The sequence below is a fragment of the Perissodus microlepis genome, chromosome 19 (genome assembly GCF_051167445.1).
Source record: "Perissodus microlepis isolate ML-2025 ecotype Zambia chromosome 19, ASM5116744v1, whole genome shotgun sequence".
Taxonomy (NCBI): Eukaryota; Metazoa; Chordata; class Actinopteri; order Cichliformes; family Cichlidae; genus Perissodus; species Perissodus microlepis.
The window spans coordinates 14800697-14819956 of NC_140479.1; the positions used below are offsets into that span (position 1 = coordinate 14800697).

A 19260-nucleotide genomic window follows, 5' to 3' on the forward strand; every position below is an offset into this window, starting at 1 on the left:
TGTCTAAAGGCGCATATTACAGGCACTAATGTACATGCTCTCCTGACCATGTTGCCTTCTTTCATTGTGAAGTTTGTATATAAGGTTGCAGTAGCCTAAACTGTCAATCCTTCAGTCAGGGTGGTCTGTCTGCACTTTGTAACATTATAGTCTGTAAGAGTGACATTATTTCCAAACAGATCACTAATAACTATCTAGATTTCAAACCTGTATCCGCTAGCTAATTACTGTGCTGCCCATGTCTGTATGAATGTCCTACACCCTTGGCTCTACAGCGACACTGAGGAGTCCTTACAGGGTTCATTATGGGAAAGTTCCCAGTAAAACAAAGGGGGGGGGGCATCCCATCTGCATGGGAGTTAGGGCACCTGGTTTTGCTTAGTTGACTCTGCAAGAGTGAATAGATATCCACCAGTAACATGATGACAGAGAAGCAACAAACATAGCAGATTTTAAACAAACGAAGAAAGCACAGTGGTTAGGGTGACAAATAAAACAAGCCGATGTCAAAATGACAAGGTTTTCTGAGGACAGCTCATGTGGTCACATTGCACCTTAAAAACGATGACTAAAAAGGATCGGCAAATTTCAGAGAAATCTGAATTTATGAGATATAAAACAATAGAATCCAAATTTCATGCTAATGAAATGAGAGAAAATATTGACCTGATTTCTGTGGAGCTTGAATATCCCGAGTTTTCCTAACAGGTAAGTGTTTTTGTTTGTGACTGTCACTCCAGAGCAACTCATGTTTTCAGGTTATTTTTATTTATTTATTTATTTATTTATTTATTTATTTATATATACACTTTTTTTTTAAAGCAAAGTTTATGCTAGTTAAACTCAAAGTGTATATATTGTAGTTTATATCAATGCATGCTGACACACGTCTCTGTCATGCATTGTGCCAGTTTTTCCATCTCTACAGCAGCTTCTCGGTGGTCGGTCATCTAAACTGACATCAGAAAGTCTGGATTTAAGTCACATGACCTATCCAATACATGTTCTACAATAATCAAAGTGACAACTGGGTGGCTTTAGCCAATTAACTCTCACCTTTTCTTTGGTAATAAGAAATTTTGTGTCCTTGACCTCCCAAATTGCAGCATCCAGCTCAAAAATACTTAGACCCACCTGTAATTTTGTGCACTTCCTGGCTGCAGTGTAAAAAATAACCTGTGAACTGTGATGAATTGTGAGCTGTATGAGCGACAACATCACTGACAGTCTCATTTGTGACTCAAATACTATGGTGGGTGGTGATATAGATCAAAGGTGCTCAAAACTTGTGTAACACTATACTCAGCCACCACTGAACATAGATTAGTTAGACCTGGGTGGTGTATCGTGTTGAGATCTCATGACTTATCTATCCAGAAGCAACATGGCTATCACTCAAGGCATCACTGGTGTAAATACTAAGCCCACAAAGCATCATGTATTACTACGTGGAAACAACAAATCCTGATAGTAACTATAGTCTCTCACTGTGTATCTGTGATAACAACTTAAAATTGACAGGCCTGTGCTGATGCCCTGTCTTTGTTAAAGCAGTACCATAGGTTGTCACTTATTACACATTCAGTGGAGAACATCAGCTTCTGATCATTTATTGTACTTGGATTAGTTTTACACTGTTCAATTCATCCAAGATGTTTCCATTGGAGCTGTTTGGGTCTCCTTTTACTTAGGTGAAAATGTGAAAAATATCTTTGGGCTAGGGCCATTAAAGCTTGGTTGGTTTTGAGCCCAGAGAGGACTCGGTTGCTTGGTCAGGAAAATATCCTGGCTCCAAATATTTTAGAGAATGGTCATGACCGTGCTTTAAAGAAACGAACACTTCATTTTGGCAAGAAACAGAAATATTTGACCCGTTTAGGGGCAAAGCTGGCCAAAAGATATGAGTTCAACTTGCTTGCACTAATTTCCTTTCCTTGAATACTGTCATTGTATTCGTAAACGTAAAGAGTAGGGAAACAAATTGTTCCTTATAATTTTTATTGGATACATTGCGTGGTACATTGAAACTGGAGTAGTTTGTGGCACCATTGAGAATGAAATCAAACATCTGCCATGTGTGGCAATTTTAAAGGCATTTTGTGTATTTCCTGTAATGTCTGGCTTGTTGGAAAGTATATTAGAGAATGACTAAAAAGCCAAGGAGGAGAAGAACATCATGAGCTGAATCTAACCGCAGCATTTTACACCACATGGCATGCGAAACAGCCCACAGATCTCACGTTCTTACTCCTATAGAAGTTTTTATCTCCACTAGACTTCTGTGGTAGTTTTGTGCATAAATGAAGATATCAGATGCCAATAATGGAAAAACCTGATGAACAGCGGTTTGAAGTAATGACTTGTTTGAATCAATGACACAGGACCCACAGAAACAGGCTCTTTTTCTGTAAATGTTGGCTACAGTAGGTCATTTGGAAGTGTGTTAGGTTTAGATTTTGGCAGTTTTGAGAACACTGTATGTTTTATTTCAATGGAAATTGTAATTAGAGACTACTTCTTCATATTATTGTTTCCACTGACATCCCCTTTTGTCATGGCTGAAGGGAATAAAAGTTAAGTTATGCCGTTTTTGTCTTTAAAAATCCCCCCGCGGTTATAGTCTGACTATAGTGAGATGTCTGCAGATCTCATTGTTAGTTGTGTGACTCCAAATTAGGCGTAGGCAACTCTTATTTCATGCTGACTAATAAATTAGGGGAAGGGCCATTCACAGGATAAATAAATCAAAATATGGTTACACATTGAAATGAAAATATTACTAATATAAAATAAAATCCCTTTAAAACAATTTTAACTATAAGGATAACTTTCTACACTTTTCTTTTGTAGTCAGTGACTGCAGGAAGTCCAGAACCCATGCACATCAACTAATGCTGTTTTCCCCCTTGAAATGTTCTGCCAGGCCTTCACTGTAGCAACCTTTGATTGTTTCCTTCTTGTGAGTCTTTGAGTATTCAAGTTTGCATTTAATAACTTTAAAAAAAATGCTCTTTATGGTTGAAATCAGATGACTGACTTGGCCAGTGTATAATATCTAATTTCTTTGCATTGAAAACTCTGGTTGCTTTTGCAGTATGCTTTGGGTCATTATTTATTTGCACTGTAAAGCGTTGTCTAGTCAGTTTTGCAGCATTTGGCTGAATCTGAGCAAAGGCTATAGGCCTGTGCGCTTAAGAGTCCGTGTTGCTGCTTGAATCAGCAGTCACATCATCAATAAACAGTGGCCCATTTCCACTGGCAGTCATACATGCCCATACTGTAATGTTGCTTCCACCATGTTTGATTGATAATGTGGTATGCCTAAGATCGCGAGCTCTTTCTGTCTTGTTTTCTTCCCATTATACGAGTAAATCTTGGTTTTATATGTCCTTTTTTGTAAAACTGTGCAGACTCTTTTCTTTGTTTTCTGCTAAACTCTAAACTGGCCTTCCTCTTCTCAGGTCTTTCCATTCCCGTTTCCCCTTTGGTATTCTCATTGTGTTCCCATCTTATCTCTGTTTTTATCTTTTGTCAGATTCACGTCTTAGTCTGGGTCTCAGTCTGTATGTGTGTGTCTTATATCTTGTGGGCTTCATATTGAATTTTACTTCCCCTGATATGCTGCAGCCGTCTTCCCTGGTGTTTTCAGTCTTCCTAATTACCTGCTGTGTATTTATTGTCTCAGCCTTCCCTTGTCCCTTGTCATGTCCTCACCTCACATGGTAGTGTGTTTCTTAGCTCTGTGTTGTGCTGTTTTCCCCCTCAGAGTTAATTCCTAGTTTAACATAAGTTTTTCTTTTTGTTAACCTTCGCATTGCCAAAAATAAAGCAGGCCATGAAACTTATGTGTCCAGTTAGTTTTGAGCCCATTAAAAGGGATGCATTATAAAAACTGCTATAATTCCTAAATTATGGGCCAGAGGCCTTGTCCAAATACTTTTGGACCTAAGAGTAGTCAGCTCGAACTAGCCCTGGGACAAGATCTAAGAAGAGTCAGTACAGTCACTCAGTTATTCTCAGTTATACTCTTAAGCAGACAACCACATCAGTGGAAAAAGACTCCCAAGAAATTCTTGGCAGTGTCATCTCTGCAGGCTTTTGGCTCCTCTCCACTGACTCATCCCAGACATTGCACCTTCCCCTATCTCTAAGGTCGGATGTCATTTAGGAAATCTCTACAGATGCACAGCCTTTATCAAATATTGAAACATTTGGGAATACTTTTATAACAATTTTGTCAAAAAAACTCTAGAGCAGCTACCTAACTGCCCTCATACAGGGAGTGCAGAATTATTAGGCAAGTTGTATTTTTGAGGAATAATTTTATTATTGAACAACAACCATGTTCTCAATGAACCCAAAAAACTCATTAATATCAAAGCTGAATGTTTTTGGAAGTAGTTTTTAGTTTGTTTTTAGTTTTAGCTATTTTAGGGGGATATCTGTGTGTGCAGGTGACTATTACTGTGCATAATTATTAGGCAACTTAACAAAAAACAAATATATACCCATTTCAATGATTTATTTTTACCAGTGAAACCAATATAACATCTCCACATTCACAAATATACATTTCTGACATTCAAAAACAAAACAAAAACAAATCAGCGACCAATATAGCCACCTTTCTTTGCAAGGACACTCAAAAGCCTGCCATCCATGGATTCTGTCAGTGTTTTGATCTGTTCACCATCAACATTGCGTGCAGCAGCAACCACAGCCTCCCAGACACTGTTCAGAGAGGTGTACTGTTTTCCCTCCTTGTAAATCTCACATTTGATGATGGACCACAGGTTCTCAATGGGGTTCAGATCAGGTGAACAAGGTGGCCATGTCATTAGTTTTTCTTCTTTTATACCCTTTCTTGCCAGCCACGCTGTGGAGTACTTGGACGCGTGTGATGGAGCATTGTCCTGCATGAAAATCATGTTTTTCTTGAAGGATGCAGACTTCTTCCTGTACCACTGCTTGAAGAAGGTGTCTTCCAGAAACTGGCAGTAGGACTGGGAGTTGAGCTTGACTCCATCCTCAACCCGAAAAGGCCCCACAAGCTCATCTTTGATGATACCAGCCCAAACCAGTACTCCACCTCCACCTTGCTGGCGTCTGAGTCGGACTGGAGCTCTCTGCCCTTTACCAATCCAGCCACGGGCCCATCCATCTGGCCCATCAAGACTCACTCTCATTTCATCAGTCCATAAAACCTTAGAAAAATCAGTCTTGAGATATTTCTTGGCCCAGTCTTGACGTTTCAGCTTGTGTGTCTTGTTCAGTGGTGGTCGTCTTTCAGCCTTTCTTACCTTGGCCATGTCTCTGAGTATTGCACACCTTGTGCTTTTGGGCACTCCAGTGATGTTGCAGCTCTGAAATATGGCCAAACTGGTGGCAAGTGGCATCTTGGCAGCTGCACGCTTGACTTTTCTCAGTTCATGGGCAGTTATTTTGCGCCTTGGTTTTTCCACACGCTTCTTGCGACCCTGTTGACTATTTTGAATGAAACGCTTGATTGTTCGATGATCACGCTTCAGAAGCTTTGCAATTTTGAGATTGCTGCATCCCTCTGCAAGATATCTCACTATTTTTGACTTTTCTGAGCCTGTCAAGTCCTTCTTTTGACCCATTTTGCCAAAGGAAAGGACGTTGCCTAATAATTATGCACACCTGATATAGGGTGTTGATGTCATTAGACCACACCCCTTCTCATTACAGCGATGCACATCACCTAATATGCTTAACTGGTAGTAGGCTTTCTAGCCTATACAGCTTGGAGTAAGACAACATGCATGAAGAGGATGAAGTGGACAAAATACTCATTTGCCTAATAATTCTGCACTCCCTGTAGATGCTTGACATAAGTTCTTTGATTTGTGATCTGTCTAGTTGAATTGAGGGAGATTTTCTTGCAGTATCTTACCTCCAAAACAAAGACAAGTGCATTCTTTAATTGCTTGCGACAGGCATCCTAGTTAAGATGTTGAAGAAGGAGAAAAAAAGAGCCCAGGATGCTGCTGCTCAGCTTGCAAACATCACCAACAGCCAGAGTCAGAGTACATCGAGTGTGTCCACGGTGGAGCTGTCACAAGAAGGAAGTATGGAGACCATCTCAGCAGATCACAGAGGACGAGCTATACAGTACATGAAAAGAGGTACGTCAACCTCAAGGTTTTCCCCTTGTCTTAAAATGCAATATTGAAAAATTTGGCATGTTACACGTTACATATGCAAAATATCATGTTACACATGTTACACATGCAAAATAATGTTTGAAAGACTGCTGATATGTTGTGATATAGAGTCAAAGTGTGAATCAGGTCCAGCTTCTTTCAGATGTTTTTTCCTAAACATAGCAATTTCTGGCCTTAAAATGAGGCCATATAACTTGGTTCAACCAACTCAAAAGGAGTTCATTGAGCCAAATTATTGAAGAAAAAAAAAAGAACAGGTAGTACAACTAGTGGTATTTAAGAGGAACTTATAAGAGGGACTTATCTCAATAAAAGCTGTCTGTACTTTCAAGGAAAAAAATAACATAGGCAAACATTCTCTGATGTAATTCCTTTCTTGTCTAATGTTCTCTAGATTTTTCTACTTTCAATAGAAAATGTCTTTTTTAATAGTATTTCTACTATAAAAAAAAAAACAAAATTAAAAGGAAAAACATCCATCAACAAACTAGTAATGTAACTGTTTGTAGAATGGAATGTTTTTAGTCCAGGCTGTTAGAGGCCTGTTAGAGAAGGTTTCATTGTTTTAAATTATGTTACAATCTCTTTCAAAAGCATTTAATACATGAAAAGAGTTTAATCCTGTATGTTAAAGTATTATGCATTTCCAAAACATTTCAGTGTTTCTAAAGACAAGTGTCCACTTGTCCACATGTTGAGAGTGAAACCAATGTCATTTTTGCATTTGGTGTGGTATTTGATATATGTGAGCTATCAGTGCTCAAGACTAAAAGTAAGAAATGAAAACTGGCTGGGTAATATTCCTCAGAAATAGAGCTGACCTAGTACTAATGCTGTTCACGCTTACCAAAATATTCAGAACAAGTCCTGTCCCACATGGACTAATAAAGCACTGTATGAATTAAATCAAATTTTCACAGATGTTGACTCCATTAAGCGTCACACTCGCTCTTTTTAAGCTTTGAAAAATTAGGTGCTAAGCCTACAGACAGGTGATCTCTCTCGGTTGGAATGTAGGCTGTTTTTTGTGGTCTTTTAGATTTTCACTGTGCCTTTTGTGTGTGTCTCTGGGCCATAACAAATTCCTGATTTGTGGATTTTACTGCATGGTAAGGGTCTGACATACCAGAACCCTTTTCTTTATTTCTACACAATGCCATGAGTAGGATTATATGTATTAAAAGGACAGTACGGTATTTTAAACCTGTAATTTGTTGCTGATGAAAAGCTGATGGGTTTAAAACCTGTAATACTGACTGGAACGTGAAGCCGAGGCCGTGAGCCAAGACTTCTGCAATGTAAATACAAGAGACGCTATGCAGATGTGACCAGGACACTAAACCTGGACTGACAGTTTTTGAGAAAGCATCCACTTAATTTAGAGACAGAATGTCTGTGCTATTAGAAAACGAACTGCTAAATACTGTCCATTGTGAAGCAGGCCAAAAAGGTTATTCCAGAAGTCCTGCTCGCAGTTTTCTACATCCAGTTCATCCTCAGTATCACGAGAAGCTGCCAAGCCAGATGAGCTTCATGATTACCTGATTAAAATATGTTTAATCTCCTTTTCAAGATCGCTGTCTCTTGCTTGCCCAGATCTCATCCAGGAAGTCCCGATTTGAATATTTGTATTCTGCGCCCACGGTTCTCAAAGTCAAGCATGGTACGCACATTAACAAATAACACCCACGGAGGACGGCGATAGGAGCTCTTGCTACAAACAAGCAGTTTCCAATCCTGAAACCAGTGACTCAGCTGAGCAGCGAGAAAAGAAGCATACGTGTTGTGCACTATAAAACTGTCTTTCAGGGTGAGGTTGTCAACCGACATCGAAGAGTGGTGCTTGCCATCAAATGCTTGAAGAAAACACATTGAGAAAGGCTTTTTTTTACTACACACTAACACAATCTTCACAGGCGCCCCTGAACCACTTGCCAAATATGCCTCCCTACAACTTTCTATACTTCTGTGTAGATCCAGAAGAGATCCAGCACACACTGCACAGGCACAAGTATGAGTGAACATTTGCAGAGTGAGCAGCCATACTATCCAGAATTGCACAAAGAGATGATCTTGAAATCTAGATTTTTTTAAATAGATCTATCCCAGAATTTTTTGATCACATCTTGTATAATCTCTTTAGTCTGGGTCTCCTCCCAACTGACCATCCAAAGTTAGACGACTAGGAGATATCCTGATAAGATGAACCTGTATGTACCAGTAACTATCTCAAGATACTCAAGTTCTTTGGCAACAACTCTCCTATAGTGCAGAGGCAGCTGTCCATTCCTGTTTTTGGATGAGAATCATGGTCTCCCATTGATGGTGCTAACTATGTTCTGTAACCTCATTGTCAGCTTTAACTGTACGTTCTAACAGTCATATTCAGAAAGGCAAAAGGACTGCATTAGATTCTTAAAACCAACACCCTCCTTACTCTGAGTGTGCCCTGAGATCCTGTCTATGAATGCCAAATACGTAATTTGTTTGTAGTTCTCAATTCAAATCCAAAAATGTATGCATAAATACATAAGTAAATATGCCAGAGGATATTTACTCTTTCGTTTTGGCAAATGTGTACATAATAAAGAACCATACTGTTTTACTTAACTGGCAGCCTAAGTGTGGTTGACAGCCTTTATGAACTAAAACTTTAAAGATACATGATAACAATGACCCAAAGGTGGCAGCTTCAGAAGTAGAAACTTCATCTGCAGCTTCTCTTTGATAGTCTGTTCACTTATAACTTCTTTAGACATAAACTTGGTTTAAATGTAAGGGGAATGCTGAGGTTAAGCAAGTTAAGCTTTTGGATGAGCTCTCCAGCCAAAGGCGGCATTTATTTGGCTTTTTCCTGCTTAATTTTGGTTAAGTGGAGCCTCGAGTGTGATGATGAACTTGAGCGCTTGTAACAAGCTTGGTCATAGCCATCAGGCTCGGTATGAGCCAGAAACTCATCAAACCAAGCCTGCGCTCTTGTCTCTGCTAACCACAGCTCTCTCATCCTCTCTGACATTTTTGTGTCATGGTGCCCGGTGCAGTAATAAGACCAGAAGAGCCTGTTTGAAAACAAAATAAACACTTCAAGTCTGTCCATAAAGGACTATAGAAGGAACAAAGACCATGAACAGGGGTTTTTAAAATCACTGATAAATGATGTTCCATATGTATTAGATCATCTGATATGCAGTTAACATTATTATATGGGCTGTCACAGCAGAAGATTTGTTTTCATTCGGCCTCAAAAGGCCATTTTATTTCTTTCTTTCTCTCTTGTGAGACATGAACTTCCATGGATTACGGTTCCTCTTAGTTTTACTTGGGCAGTCCATCCAGGTATATTAACAGCTGTGAAAATATATTTGATGATCATAGATCATTGCAACTACAGCTGATCCACAGCTGTCATGTTAAAGCCTTCAAAATCAGTTTTATTCAAATTTTCACATCAGAATTCTGCAAACAATACCCACAGTGACAAAGTGTTTTCTTGAGGTTCGCATACTTATTGTGCATAAGTATTCACAGCCTTTGCTCAACACTTTGTTCAAGCAGTTTTGGCAGCAATTACAACCTCAAGTCTTTTTGAGTATGATGCTACAAGCTTGGCACACCTGTTTTTGGGAACTCTCAGGCTCCATCGGTGCACATATATTTTCAGATCTCTCCAGAGCTGTTCAGTCTGGTCTCTGGCTGAGCCACTCAAGAACATTCACAGACGGGTCCCAAAGCCACTCCTTTGCTATCTTGACTGTGTGCTAGGGATGTCTCTGTACTCTGTATTCATCTTTCCCTCGAAAAAAAACAAAAACATCCCCACAGCTTGATGGTGCCACCACCATGTTCAGTGTAGGGATAGTATTCGCCAGATGACGCTTGGTATTCGGCCCCAAGAGTTCAGTCTTTGTTTCATAAGGCCAGACAATGTGGTTTCTTATGGTCTGAGAGTCTTTCAGGTGCCTTTTGGCAAACTTCATGTGGGTTGTCACAGTTTGACAAAGTTAGTGGGGGGTGGCTTCCATCTGGTCACTCTACCATCCAAGCCTGATTGGTGGAGTGCTGCAGAAATGGCTTTCCTTCTCGAAGTATCTTCTTTTCTCCACAGAGCAACGTTGGAGGGATGCTTGTGCCAGTAAGGGCATCTGGTGTAAAAATCTGTGGCAAGTTAAATATGAAAATTTAACCACTGTGGTTGACCCCTTGTAAATGCATGGAGTATTTTTTCTACAGTCACCTTTTTCAGTCACTATGTGTTTATACACCACTCTTCATTTAATTATTAGTTATTATTAATCTCTCTTGTTTTTTCTTTTGTCCCTTTTGCAGTTATGTTGTTGCATTTTTTAATAATCTCTGGCTCTTTGCCACAGCATGTTTTTGTCTTGTCTTCATCCACTCATCCCCAATCGGTCGCAGCCCATGGCCATCCCTGCCTGAGCTTGGTTTTGCTGGAGGTTTCTTCCTGTTTAAAGGAAGGTTTTTCCTTCCCACTGTCGCCAATGCGCCTGCTCATAGGGGGGCATGTGATTGTTGGGGTTTTCTCTGTTTTCTTTGTATTATTGTAGGGTCTTTACATTACTATATAAAGTGCCTTGAGGCAACTGTTGTTGTGATTTGGTGCTACATAAAGACTCAGAGGTATGGCGCTACATCATCGGTGTCGACCTAAGCAACTTTGTAGCATTTTGTACTCTTTGTAGAAGAAAGAGGCACTTCTGGTTTACATCAGAAATAAGGAGACTGCAGCATTCTTGCCTCAAGAAAATGTGTGCCCTTTTCCAGGCTGGAGGATTATAACAGTGGTGGACGGCATGCTGACCAAGACTGATTTAGCATTGCTGTGGAGTCACAGACTGAGATGGTGTTTGTAGATGACTTCATTCTTAAACCAGACTATATAATGACTACATTTTTTAATTTTGCCAACAGTATTAGTACTGTCCACTCTGTTGTGGGGAAAGTTGCACACCCCCAGAAATCTCCAGATCCTGCAGTAGTTACACGTCCACTCAGGAATGTTCAACCAATTTTCTCACACTTCATGAGAAATTCCTGACTCTTTCAGCCTGATGCTGTCCAGGGAGACTCTGTAACTTTGGGAAGCAGGTTTTAAGACCACACTGAGTACTTACAGGAGAATCAGAGAAGACATTTCCTACAGTTGTCTGTGAAGGTTCTCAGTCATCCAGGTCATCGTAGTCAAAGGAGCTTGCAAAGAAAAGCGTCTGGACTTCTTTAAGTTACTTGAAGACGTTTCACCTCTCATCCGAGAAGCTTCTTCAGTTCTAAGGTCAAATGGTGGAGAGTCCCAGATATAAACCTAGTGGGAGTATCCCCCCACAGAGGGACAAAAGGACCCCCTGATGATCCTCTAATTGCCTGAGCCAAGGTGTGAAACTGGGTGTGGGTCCCAATCAGCCAGAGTTTCGGGTGTGTTCATTGTGAAACCTGGCCCCACCTTATCATGCGAATTCCTGAGGTCAGATAGCCCAGGATGTGAGTGGGCGTTAAGGCGTCTGGGAAGGGATCTCAAAACTGGATTATAGATGGCAGAGAGTTGGTGTCGTAAACCCCCGCCTCTGTTCAAAGATGGTCGCTCACAGTGGACATAGATGGCTTCTTTCACTCCTCTTTCAAACCATCTGTCCTCTCTGTCCAAAATGTGAACATTGGCATCCTCGAAAGAGTGTCCTTTATCCTTAAGATGCAGATGGACAGCTGAGTCTTGTCCTGTGGAGGTGGCTCTTCTGTGTTGTGCCATGCGCTTGTGAAGTGGCTGTTTGGTCTCTCCAATGTAGAGGTCTGGGCATTCCTCGCTGCACTGTACAGCATACACCACATTGTTAAGTCTGTGTTTTGGCGTTTTGTCTTTCGGGTGAACCAGTTTTTGTCTGAGCGTGTTGCTGGGTCTGAAATGCACCGGGATGTCATGCTTGGAGAAAACTCTCCTAAGTTTTTCTGATACACCAGCTACATAGGGGATGACAATGTTGTTGCGTCTGTCCTTCTTATCCTCCCTCGCTGGTGTCTGGTCTTCTTTTCTGTGCCTCTTTGCTGACTTTAAGAACGCCCATTTAGGATAGCCGCACGTTTTGAGTGCTTCCTTTACATGTGTGTGTGTGTGTTCCTTCTTTTTTCCTTCAGGCTTAGAGGGAACATGTTCTGCCCGGTGGTGTAGGGTCCTAATTACTCCAAGTTTGTGTTCCAAAGGGTGATGGGAGTCAAAGAGGAGGTACTGGTCCGTGTGTGTGGGCTTCCGGTAAACTTCGATGTTGAGTTTGCCGTTCTCTTCAATGTGCACAGCGCAGTCCAGGAAAGGCAAACAGTTGTCCTTTGTGTCTTCCCTGGTGAACTTGATGTTTTTATCCACAGCGTTAATGTGCGCAGTGAAGGATTCCACTTCTTGTGTCTTGATTTTGACCCAGGTGTCGTCCACATATCTGTACCAGTGGCTGGGTACTCTTCCTTTGAAAGAGCCAAGAGCCTTCCTTTCCACTTCCTCCATGTAAAGGTTGGCTACAATAGGTGACACGGGGGAGCCCATGGCACAGCCATGTTTTTGTCTGTAAAAGCCTTCGTTGTATTTGAAATATGTAGTGGTGAGGCAGAGGTCTAACAGTGTGCAAATCTGATCGGGTGTGAAGTTGGTCCTGTCCTCCAAGGAGCTGTCTTCTTGTAGTCGTTTTCTGACAGTCTCCACGGCCTCCGTGGTGGGTATGCAAGTGAAGAGAGAGACTACATCAAAGGACACCATGGTTTCATCTGGATCCAGGGTAAGTTTCTGGACCTTGTCAGTGAAGTCGGTGGAGTTCTTGATGTGGTGTGGGGTGTTCCCCACAAGAGGAGCAAGGATGGTAGCAAGGTGTTTAGCAATGTTATAAGTGGCTGAGTTTATGCTACTGACTATGGGTCTGAGTGGGACAGCTTCCTTGTGGATTTTAGGAAGTCCGTAGATGCAGGGTATGGCATCCCCTGGGTAAAGGCGGTGATATGTAAGGCGGTCAATAATTTTGTCCTTTTCAAAGTCTTGAAGGCAAGCTATAACTTTCTTTTTGTAGCTGCTTGTGGGGTCTCGCTTTAAGGCTTCGTAGGTATTGTTGTCACTGAGGAGAGTAGTGATCTTTGTATGGTAATCTGTAGTGTTTAGGACCACGGTGCATCTTCCCTTATCAGCTGGTAAAACAGTGATGTTGTGGTCTTTGCTCAGGGAAGCGACGGCCTTCTTTTCCTGTATTGTGAGGTTGGATGGAGGGACTTTGGCACTGGAGAGCGTGGCTGAGACTTTCATCCTGATTTGCTCTGCTTCTGTCTGTGATAATTTATTAATCCGTATGGCAGATTCTGTGGCTGTGATGAGGTCCACTATGGGCAACTGTTGTGGAGAAATGGCAAAATTGAGTCCTTTAGCTAATACTCTCTTTTCAGGTTCAGTGAGAATCCTGTCTGAAAAGTTCTTAACCCATTTCTCCTGACTGACTTCAGGTGTGTTTTCTTCTCTGGGTTGTGTAGGTTCAGGATGAGGAGTGTGTGTTTTTGAAAGCAAGGTGTGAAATTTCCTGCGTTGTCTTTCTTTTCCTTTAGAGTGTTGGGCCCGCTGAGCCTTGTCCACAAACTTGTAAACCTCTTCTAAGATTGGAGAGGGTAGAAGGATTTCCAGTTCCTGCAGGGTCTGGCTGATCTTGATCTGGAGGGCATCTATGGTGAAATGGACCTGTCTTATCCTTTCACTTAAAAGGTGATTTTGTGCTCTCTGTAGAATCAAGTCTGCTCTGTATCCCCTGACAGTGGATCCAAGGCGCAGGCTCTTAGGAACAACTCTGCTTTCCTACAGTTGTAATGCTTTTTATGTCGGGCACAGGTGGGGTCAATATTTATTTATTTGTTTTTTTTTTAGACTTTGGTGTTCATGCTGCATTTCTACAAAGATTTATGAGGTCCATTCTTTATTCTCTGTTTAAAAAGAGACCATTTCTGAGAAAAACTCTCAAACTCTGAGATTCGATTTTTGAGGAAAAATGCACAAATTTTAGAAGAGGAAAAAAATCAATATTTTGTAGATTATCTAGAAAAAATATACAAAAAAAGATTACACTTTGCAGTCAAATTCACTAAGGGAATAATAATAATAACTGTAGCTCTAACTCTAATTTCAAGCTTTAAAGAGACGCTGTCATAAAATGGGTGGATTCAGAACATAATAACACACTGAATTAGACGAGCTTTGTGCAACATCTGTTGTTTCTGCAGTTTTATGTAGCAGTTTTACAGAGGCTGGTGGATTAGAATTTCAGCTTTTTATCTTTATTTATTTTGGCTTTCATTTTTCTAAATGTCCAATTTTTTCATGTAAATTGAAGTCTAATCTTACATATCTCATCCTTTTGTTTTTCAGAATGTTGCCTCCCTTCATCAATGTATTTTTTATTATCATTATTATTATTCATTTCACAGGTTTTCTTCCTAATATTACAATTTTCATATCAGAAAATGTCGGATTTATTCCTACTTTTGCCTATGCCTTTAAATATATATCTTTTAGAAACCTCCCAGTTTTCCCAGTTTGTTTGTTTCTTTATTTTCCATTTTTAGAATATTTTAGGATTTTTGAATTTTATTATTAGCTCAGAATCCCTTGTTTTTTTTTAATTTTAATCAACTTTTTTTTCAGAAAATGCCACCTCCCTCAGCCAGCTTGCACCCTTATTTATTTAAGGTTTTTGTTTGTTTTGCTCAAAACGTGCTTTTCCTTTGTATTTATTTATTATATGTTCTTATTCTTTGCAAAGCACTTTAGCACTCTTTCCAAAAACCTTACTATTTCTGTTGTTACCTTTATTTAATATGCCACAGTAGTAAATCAGTACCTAACTATTGAATTTTTAGACCCATATAGTAACACATTGAGAAAAAAGGATAAGAAAAATACAGCTGTCCTTGTGCGTCTGCTTATGTGTGCTCTAAATACATTTTTTATGAAATACACAGAATGAGCAGAATACCAGAGGGACACACAGTTGACGCAGTTCTTTAACAATAGAGCAGATATCATATGTTTCTCATCTGAAGTGGCTGGTTTCCATGACCCACTTGGAGACTCAAACTATATGCACATTAGATCATTGTTCTTTATTCTGTCTTAATTTAAAACAAATGCGCTACACTTATCATGTCCGCATGCTCAGAGGGTCGCTGACTGTTTATGTACATTTCAATTAGGTCTAATCTTTGGGTCCTGCTGCTGCAGTCGCTGGATGAAAATCACTGTCCCCTGAAGATGCACTGTAAATATAATGATGATGAACTTTCCATGGAAACCATTTGTGATTATTGAAAGCCATACTGTCAGACTCTGTTCTTTCCTTCTCTTCTTGGCCTCCTAGCTCAGCCAACACATAATAGAACCTGGACATTAGGAAGGGTTTTCTGATTACCACTGTCTCTGTAGAAGCACTCTGCGCACATTACGTCATAGAGCTGGATTTCTGCTGCGTTTGCTGTACAATGAAAACAGGACTAATAGGAGTGTTTAGAGTCTTATGAAGGTACAGATGTACAGTGTCTCCTTCCTGTTCTTTTCATAGAGCGCTGATAGAAAGACAAAGTGTTCCTGTTGTGGCTCAGACTGTTAAAGAATTGAATTAACCAGAAATGAGACGAGTCTTAAGCGAGAGTTAGATCTTAACGTAAATCCAGCTAGCTTGTAATGAGACGCTGATGATTCTAGCAGACCGAGCAGTTTCTGTGATCTGGACCAAATGGAGACACCTCGGTGAGTGAGAAAGTGCAGTAGGAACATAAAATTCACCCAAAAATAATTGTGAAAGCTCCTAGCTTCTTCTCTTTGCTGGCATTTCACCTCTAAAATTTGTTGAAGCAGCAACAACAGTCACAACACATTCAAACCTCTGTGGTTTGTCTGCACTTGGAGCACGGAAAAGAAAAATGAGGAAAGTTGGCCTGAGGACCGTGTGATCTCATTACCCCACAAATTCTGTGAGCACAACATAATATGATGTTATATCACCCTTAGATATTCCTGGAATGCTGCTATTTTACAAGAGTCGACCGGAGTGCATTTCCCCTCAAGATCCCCTCATGCTGATTTGTAGAGTTTGGCTCTTATAGCGCACGTCTAAGTTGGTTTTAATCAGGACTTTCCAAAAATAAAGAAACAGCATTCCTAACTGTCCCACGATTAATCTCACATGAGTTAGTGTCCTGTGTACGAATGTCTTTGGTTAGAACGGATAAGTCCACAGATTTAACGGGGGGTGCGGGGATTTATTGGAAATCATGGTGGCATTTTGGATTTTCCAAGGAACAGTTGGAAAACAGTTGGTAACAGAGAGGAAAACAACAACTTGTTTTTCTGCCTTCTTAATAAAACAGAAAAAAATTAGAGTGAATTCCAGTCACCATGATACATGCAGCACTTATAAATAATAAATAGCTCCCAGTCATTTAATGTCTACATACAAGTTTAGCTTTTTGTGTTAAACAAAGAGAAATAAAGGTTATACAACAGATTTATTATCATGTAATAGCATGAAAAATAACAGTGCACTAATTGTAAGATTTTTCCCTAATACCAATATAATCTGTACTGATCTCATTGTGTTATTTAAGGAGGCAACAGAAAAAAATCACAGTTGACTGACTAAGATTGCAGTGTCAGTATTTAAGGTCAGGGTGTGAACTTTTTCAAGCAATGTAATCCAAACCATGCAGTGACATATTAACGTTATCTTGTGGATGGGCTCTTCTCAAGGATTTTCTTAGGTCGAGTTTGGTCAGATTTTGGTGTCTTCTTTCTGCCATATGATGACAATTGCCTCTGCCCATCAGGAATCTCAACAAGAACTTTTATTCAGAACTATTTAACCTACAAATAAACATCCTTCCTTTGCTAATGTGTTTATATTAGTCTAACCATAGCTTTGTAGTTAGACTCCAGGTGACTGAGCATTTGGACACAGAGATGGTGCATAATGGTTACCACACAGATGTGTCTGGGTCATTTCACTCCTTTAGGAACCTTCCTGAGAAAAAAATTGACAATCCAGCCTTTCTAATGCAATCGCATGTTCAGAGGGAAACCAAATCAACACTCTCTGCTGTGTTGTGTTTTATCCCCTTGGTGGAAGTGCAGTATTTAAAGCAGATGTGTACAGCTTTAATAAAAACTTGAGCAGTGAGCAGGAAGTTCAACATCATGTTTCCTGATGTGCGATGCACTGCTGAGGTTGAGCAGCGAGGGGTGGGGTATATCCGCTATGTAATCTTGACATGTTCAGAACTGCTGTTTATATTTGTGTTTATGTTCTCGCTAATCATCAAATGCCGCGATAATCAGCCATATCAGTAGAGCTCTGTAGCGCACATCTGGCTCCCAGACTGGAGTCGAGTACCGGTGAATGTGGGAACATGTTCACATTTGTGTGAATGTGAGAGTGAATGAATAGTGGTATTGTAAAGCGCTTTGGGTGCCTTGAAAAGCGCTATATAAATCCAATCCATTATTATCCATTATTATTTGCACAGCAGGACCTGGCATGAGTGCGCAAGTTAGATGATGTTTTTTACCGTGGAGCTGCTGATATACACAGTGTTTATGATTCATAAAATAAAGCACACTGTGCATCTCAGTGCTGATTTTTATTCTCTCTCTTTCAGGCCCCAAGCTGTCAATGGGAAAACAAGAGGCCTTTGAGATCTTCATAAGAGACCATGAAGACCACCTAACCATTGAAGACAACAAAAGTCTGCTGAAACAGAGGTTTATGACTAGTAGAACAAAATATTATCCTGATAATGTCCAAATTAAGGCAGACTACTTCAACGTATAAGCAGTACCACAAAGTTCAGCATTTCAAGGATATCGTTTTCTTCTCGGGCACCTCTTTCTCTAACACCAGGAATCAGTCTGAGTGGTCACATGAATGTGGTTAACAAAGTCACATTCACTCAGGAAAATGATTCTTTGCCCTCATAAACACGGAGCAATAGTTTTGAGTAAAATTCAAATTACATATATAAAATCAAAAGTTTATTTAGTCAGATAATTAATCATTAAGGAAATATGTAATCCAAATAAGGTAGTTTCTTTTGTTTGAGTTCCATTAAATTTTACATTTTACTTTGTACTTATGTATGGAACTTAAAGAAACTTAAAGTTAGCATTTTGTAAATAAAGATTTTTGGGTGGATCAGTCAAGGTGGGCACGTCTTTTTTTTTTTTTTTTTCAATTTCCAGAATTCTCAGAATCAGAAATGGAGGAGCATGTGTCTCTACTTCACTTTGATATAGAAACAGAATAAGACAAAGAAGAGGACCTGCAGGAAAGTGAAGGAAATCAGAGAAATTCTTGATAAGTTCTGAAGCTGTTTTATTGTAACTGGATTACAACTATTTTTTTATACTCCACATTTGTGGAATTCCAGAAACATTTAAGTGACTGTATATGTGTGAGTAAAGAGAAAAAGCTTTGCTTTACATTTGGTCTGAACAACCAAAACATTTTTGAAAAGTCAAATGAGTAATTTTTAGAAGAAATTGGATTGAAAGCCTGTTTTCCTCTTTATCTCAGTGAAGCACGAATGCACTGTAACTTGACCACTAAGCAGGACTGATAATTTTCATTAGGATTATTAAAACGAGTGCTAGAGAGAGATTTAAGGTTTTAAAAATGTGTTTCAGTGTTTCAACAGTGCAAACACTTTCAACAGTTTCTGCATAGTTGTTGAAATAGAAAAAAAATGCACAGAAATAAATAATTTTTCAAGAATAATTAAATAGATTCAACATCTTTCTTCAACAGAATTGCAGACTGCACAGATGGTATCTTTCCAAAGGAAAAAGTACTATAGCTTACTAGGGTATATTAGACTTAACAGTTACTATATACAGTAATGGACTTCTATACATTTTACATCAGATTAAAACTTTGGGTGTAAGATTCAGATAATTATTTATCAAAAGCTAGACATTTTAAATAAGAATAAGAAAGAAAAGTATGTCTTTGTGCCCCCTTTTCCCTGTTAATGCCCTATCAGCCCCCCTGGCTAAACTTTGCTA

General features: G+C 39.7%; 1 protein-coding gene across 2 annotated transcripts in view; it reads left to right on the forward strand.

The window, feature by feature from the left end:
- The window catches only part of kif6 (kinesin family member 6), a 77966-nt gene that overhangs the window by 42710 nt on the left and 15996 nt on the right, over positions 1-19260 (forward strand). For both annotated transcript variants that reach the window (XM_084915141.1, XM_084915142.1), the window contains exons 13-14: positions 5958-6146; positions 17859-17961. In XM_084915141.1, coding sequence (XP_084771267.1) covers positions 5958-6146; positions 17859-17961 — 292 coding nt within the window. The remainder of the gene's footprint in view (positions 1-5957; positions 6147-17858; positions 17962-19260) is intronic.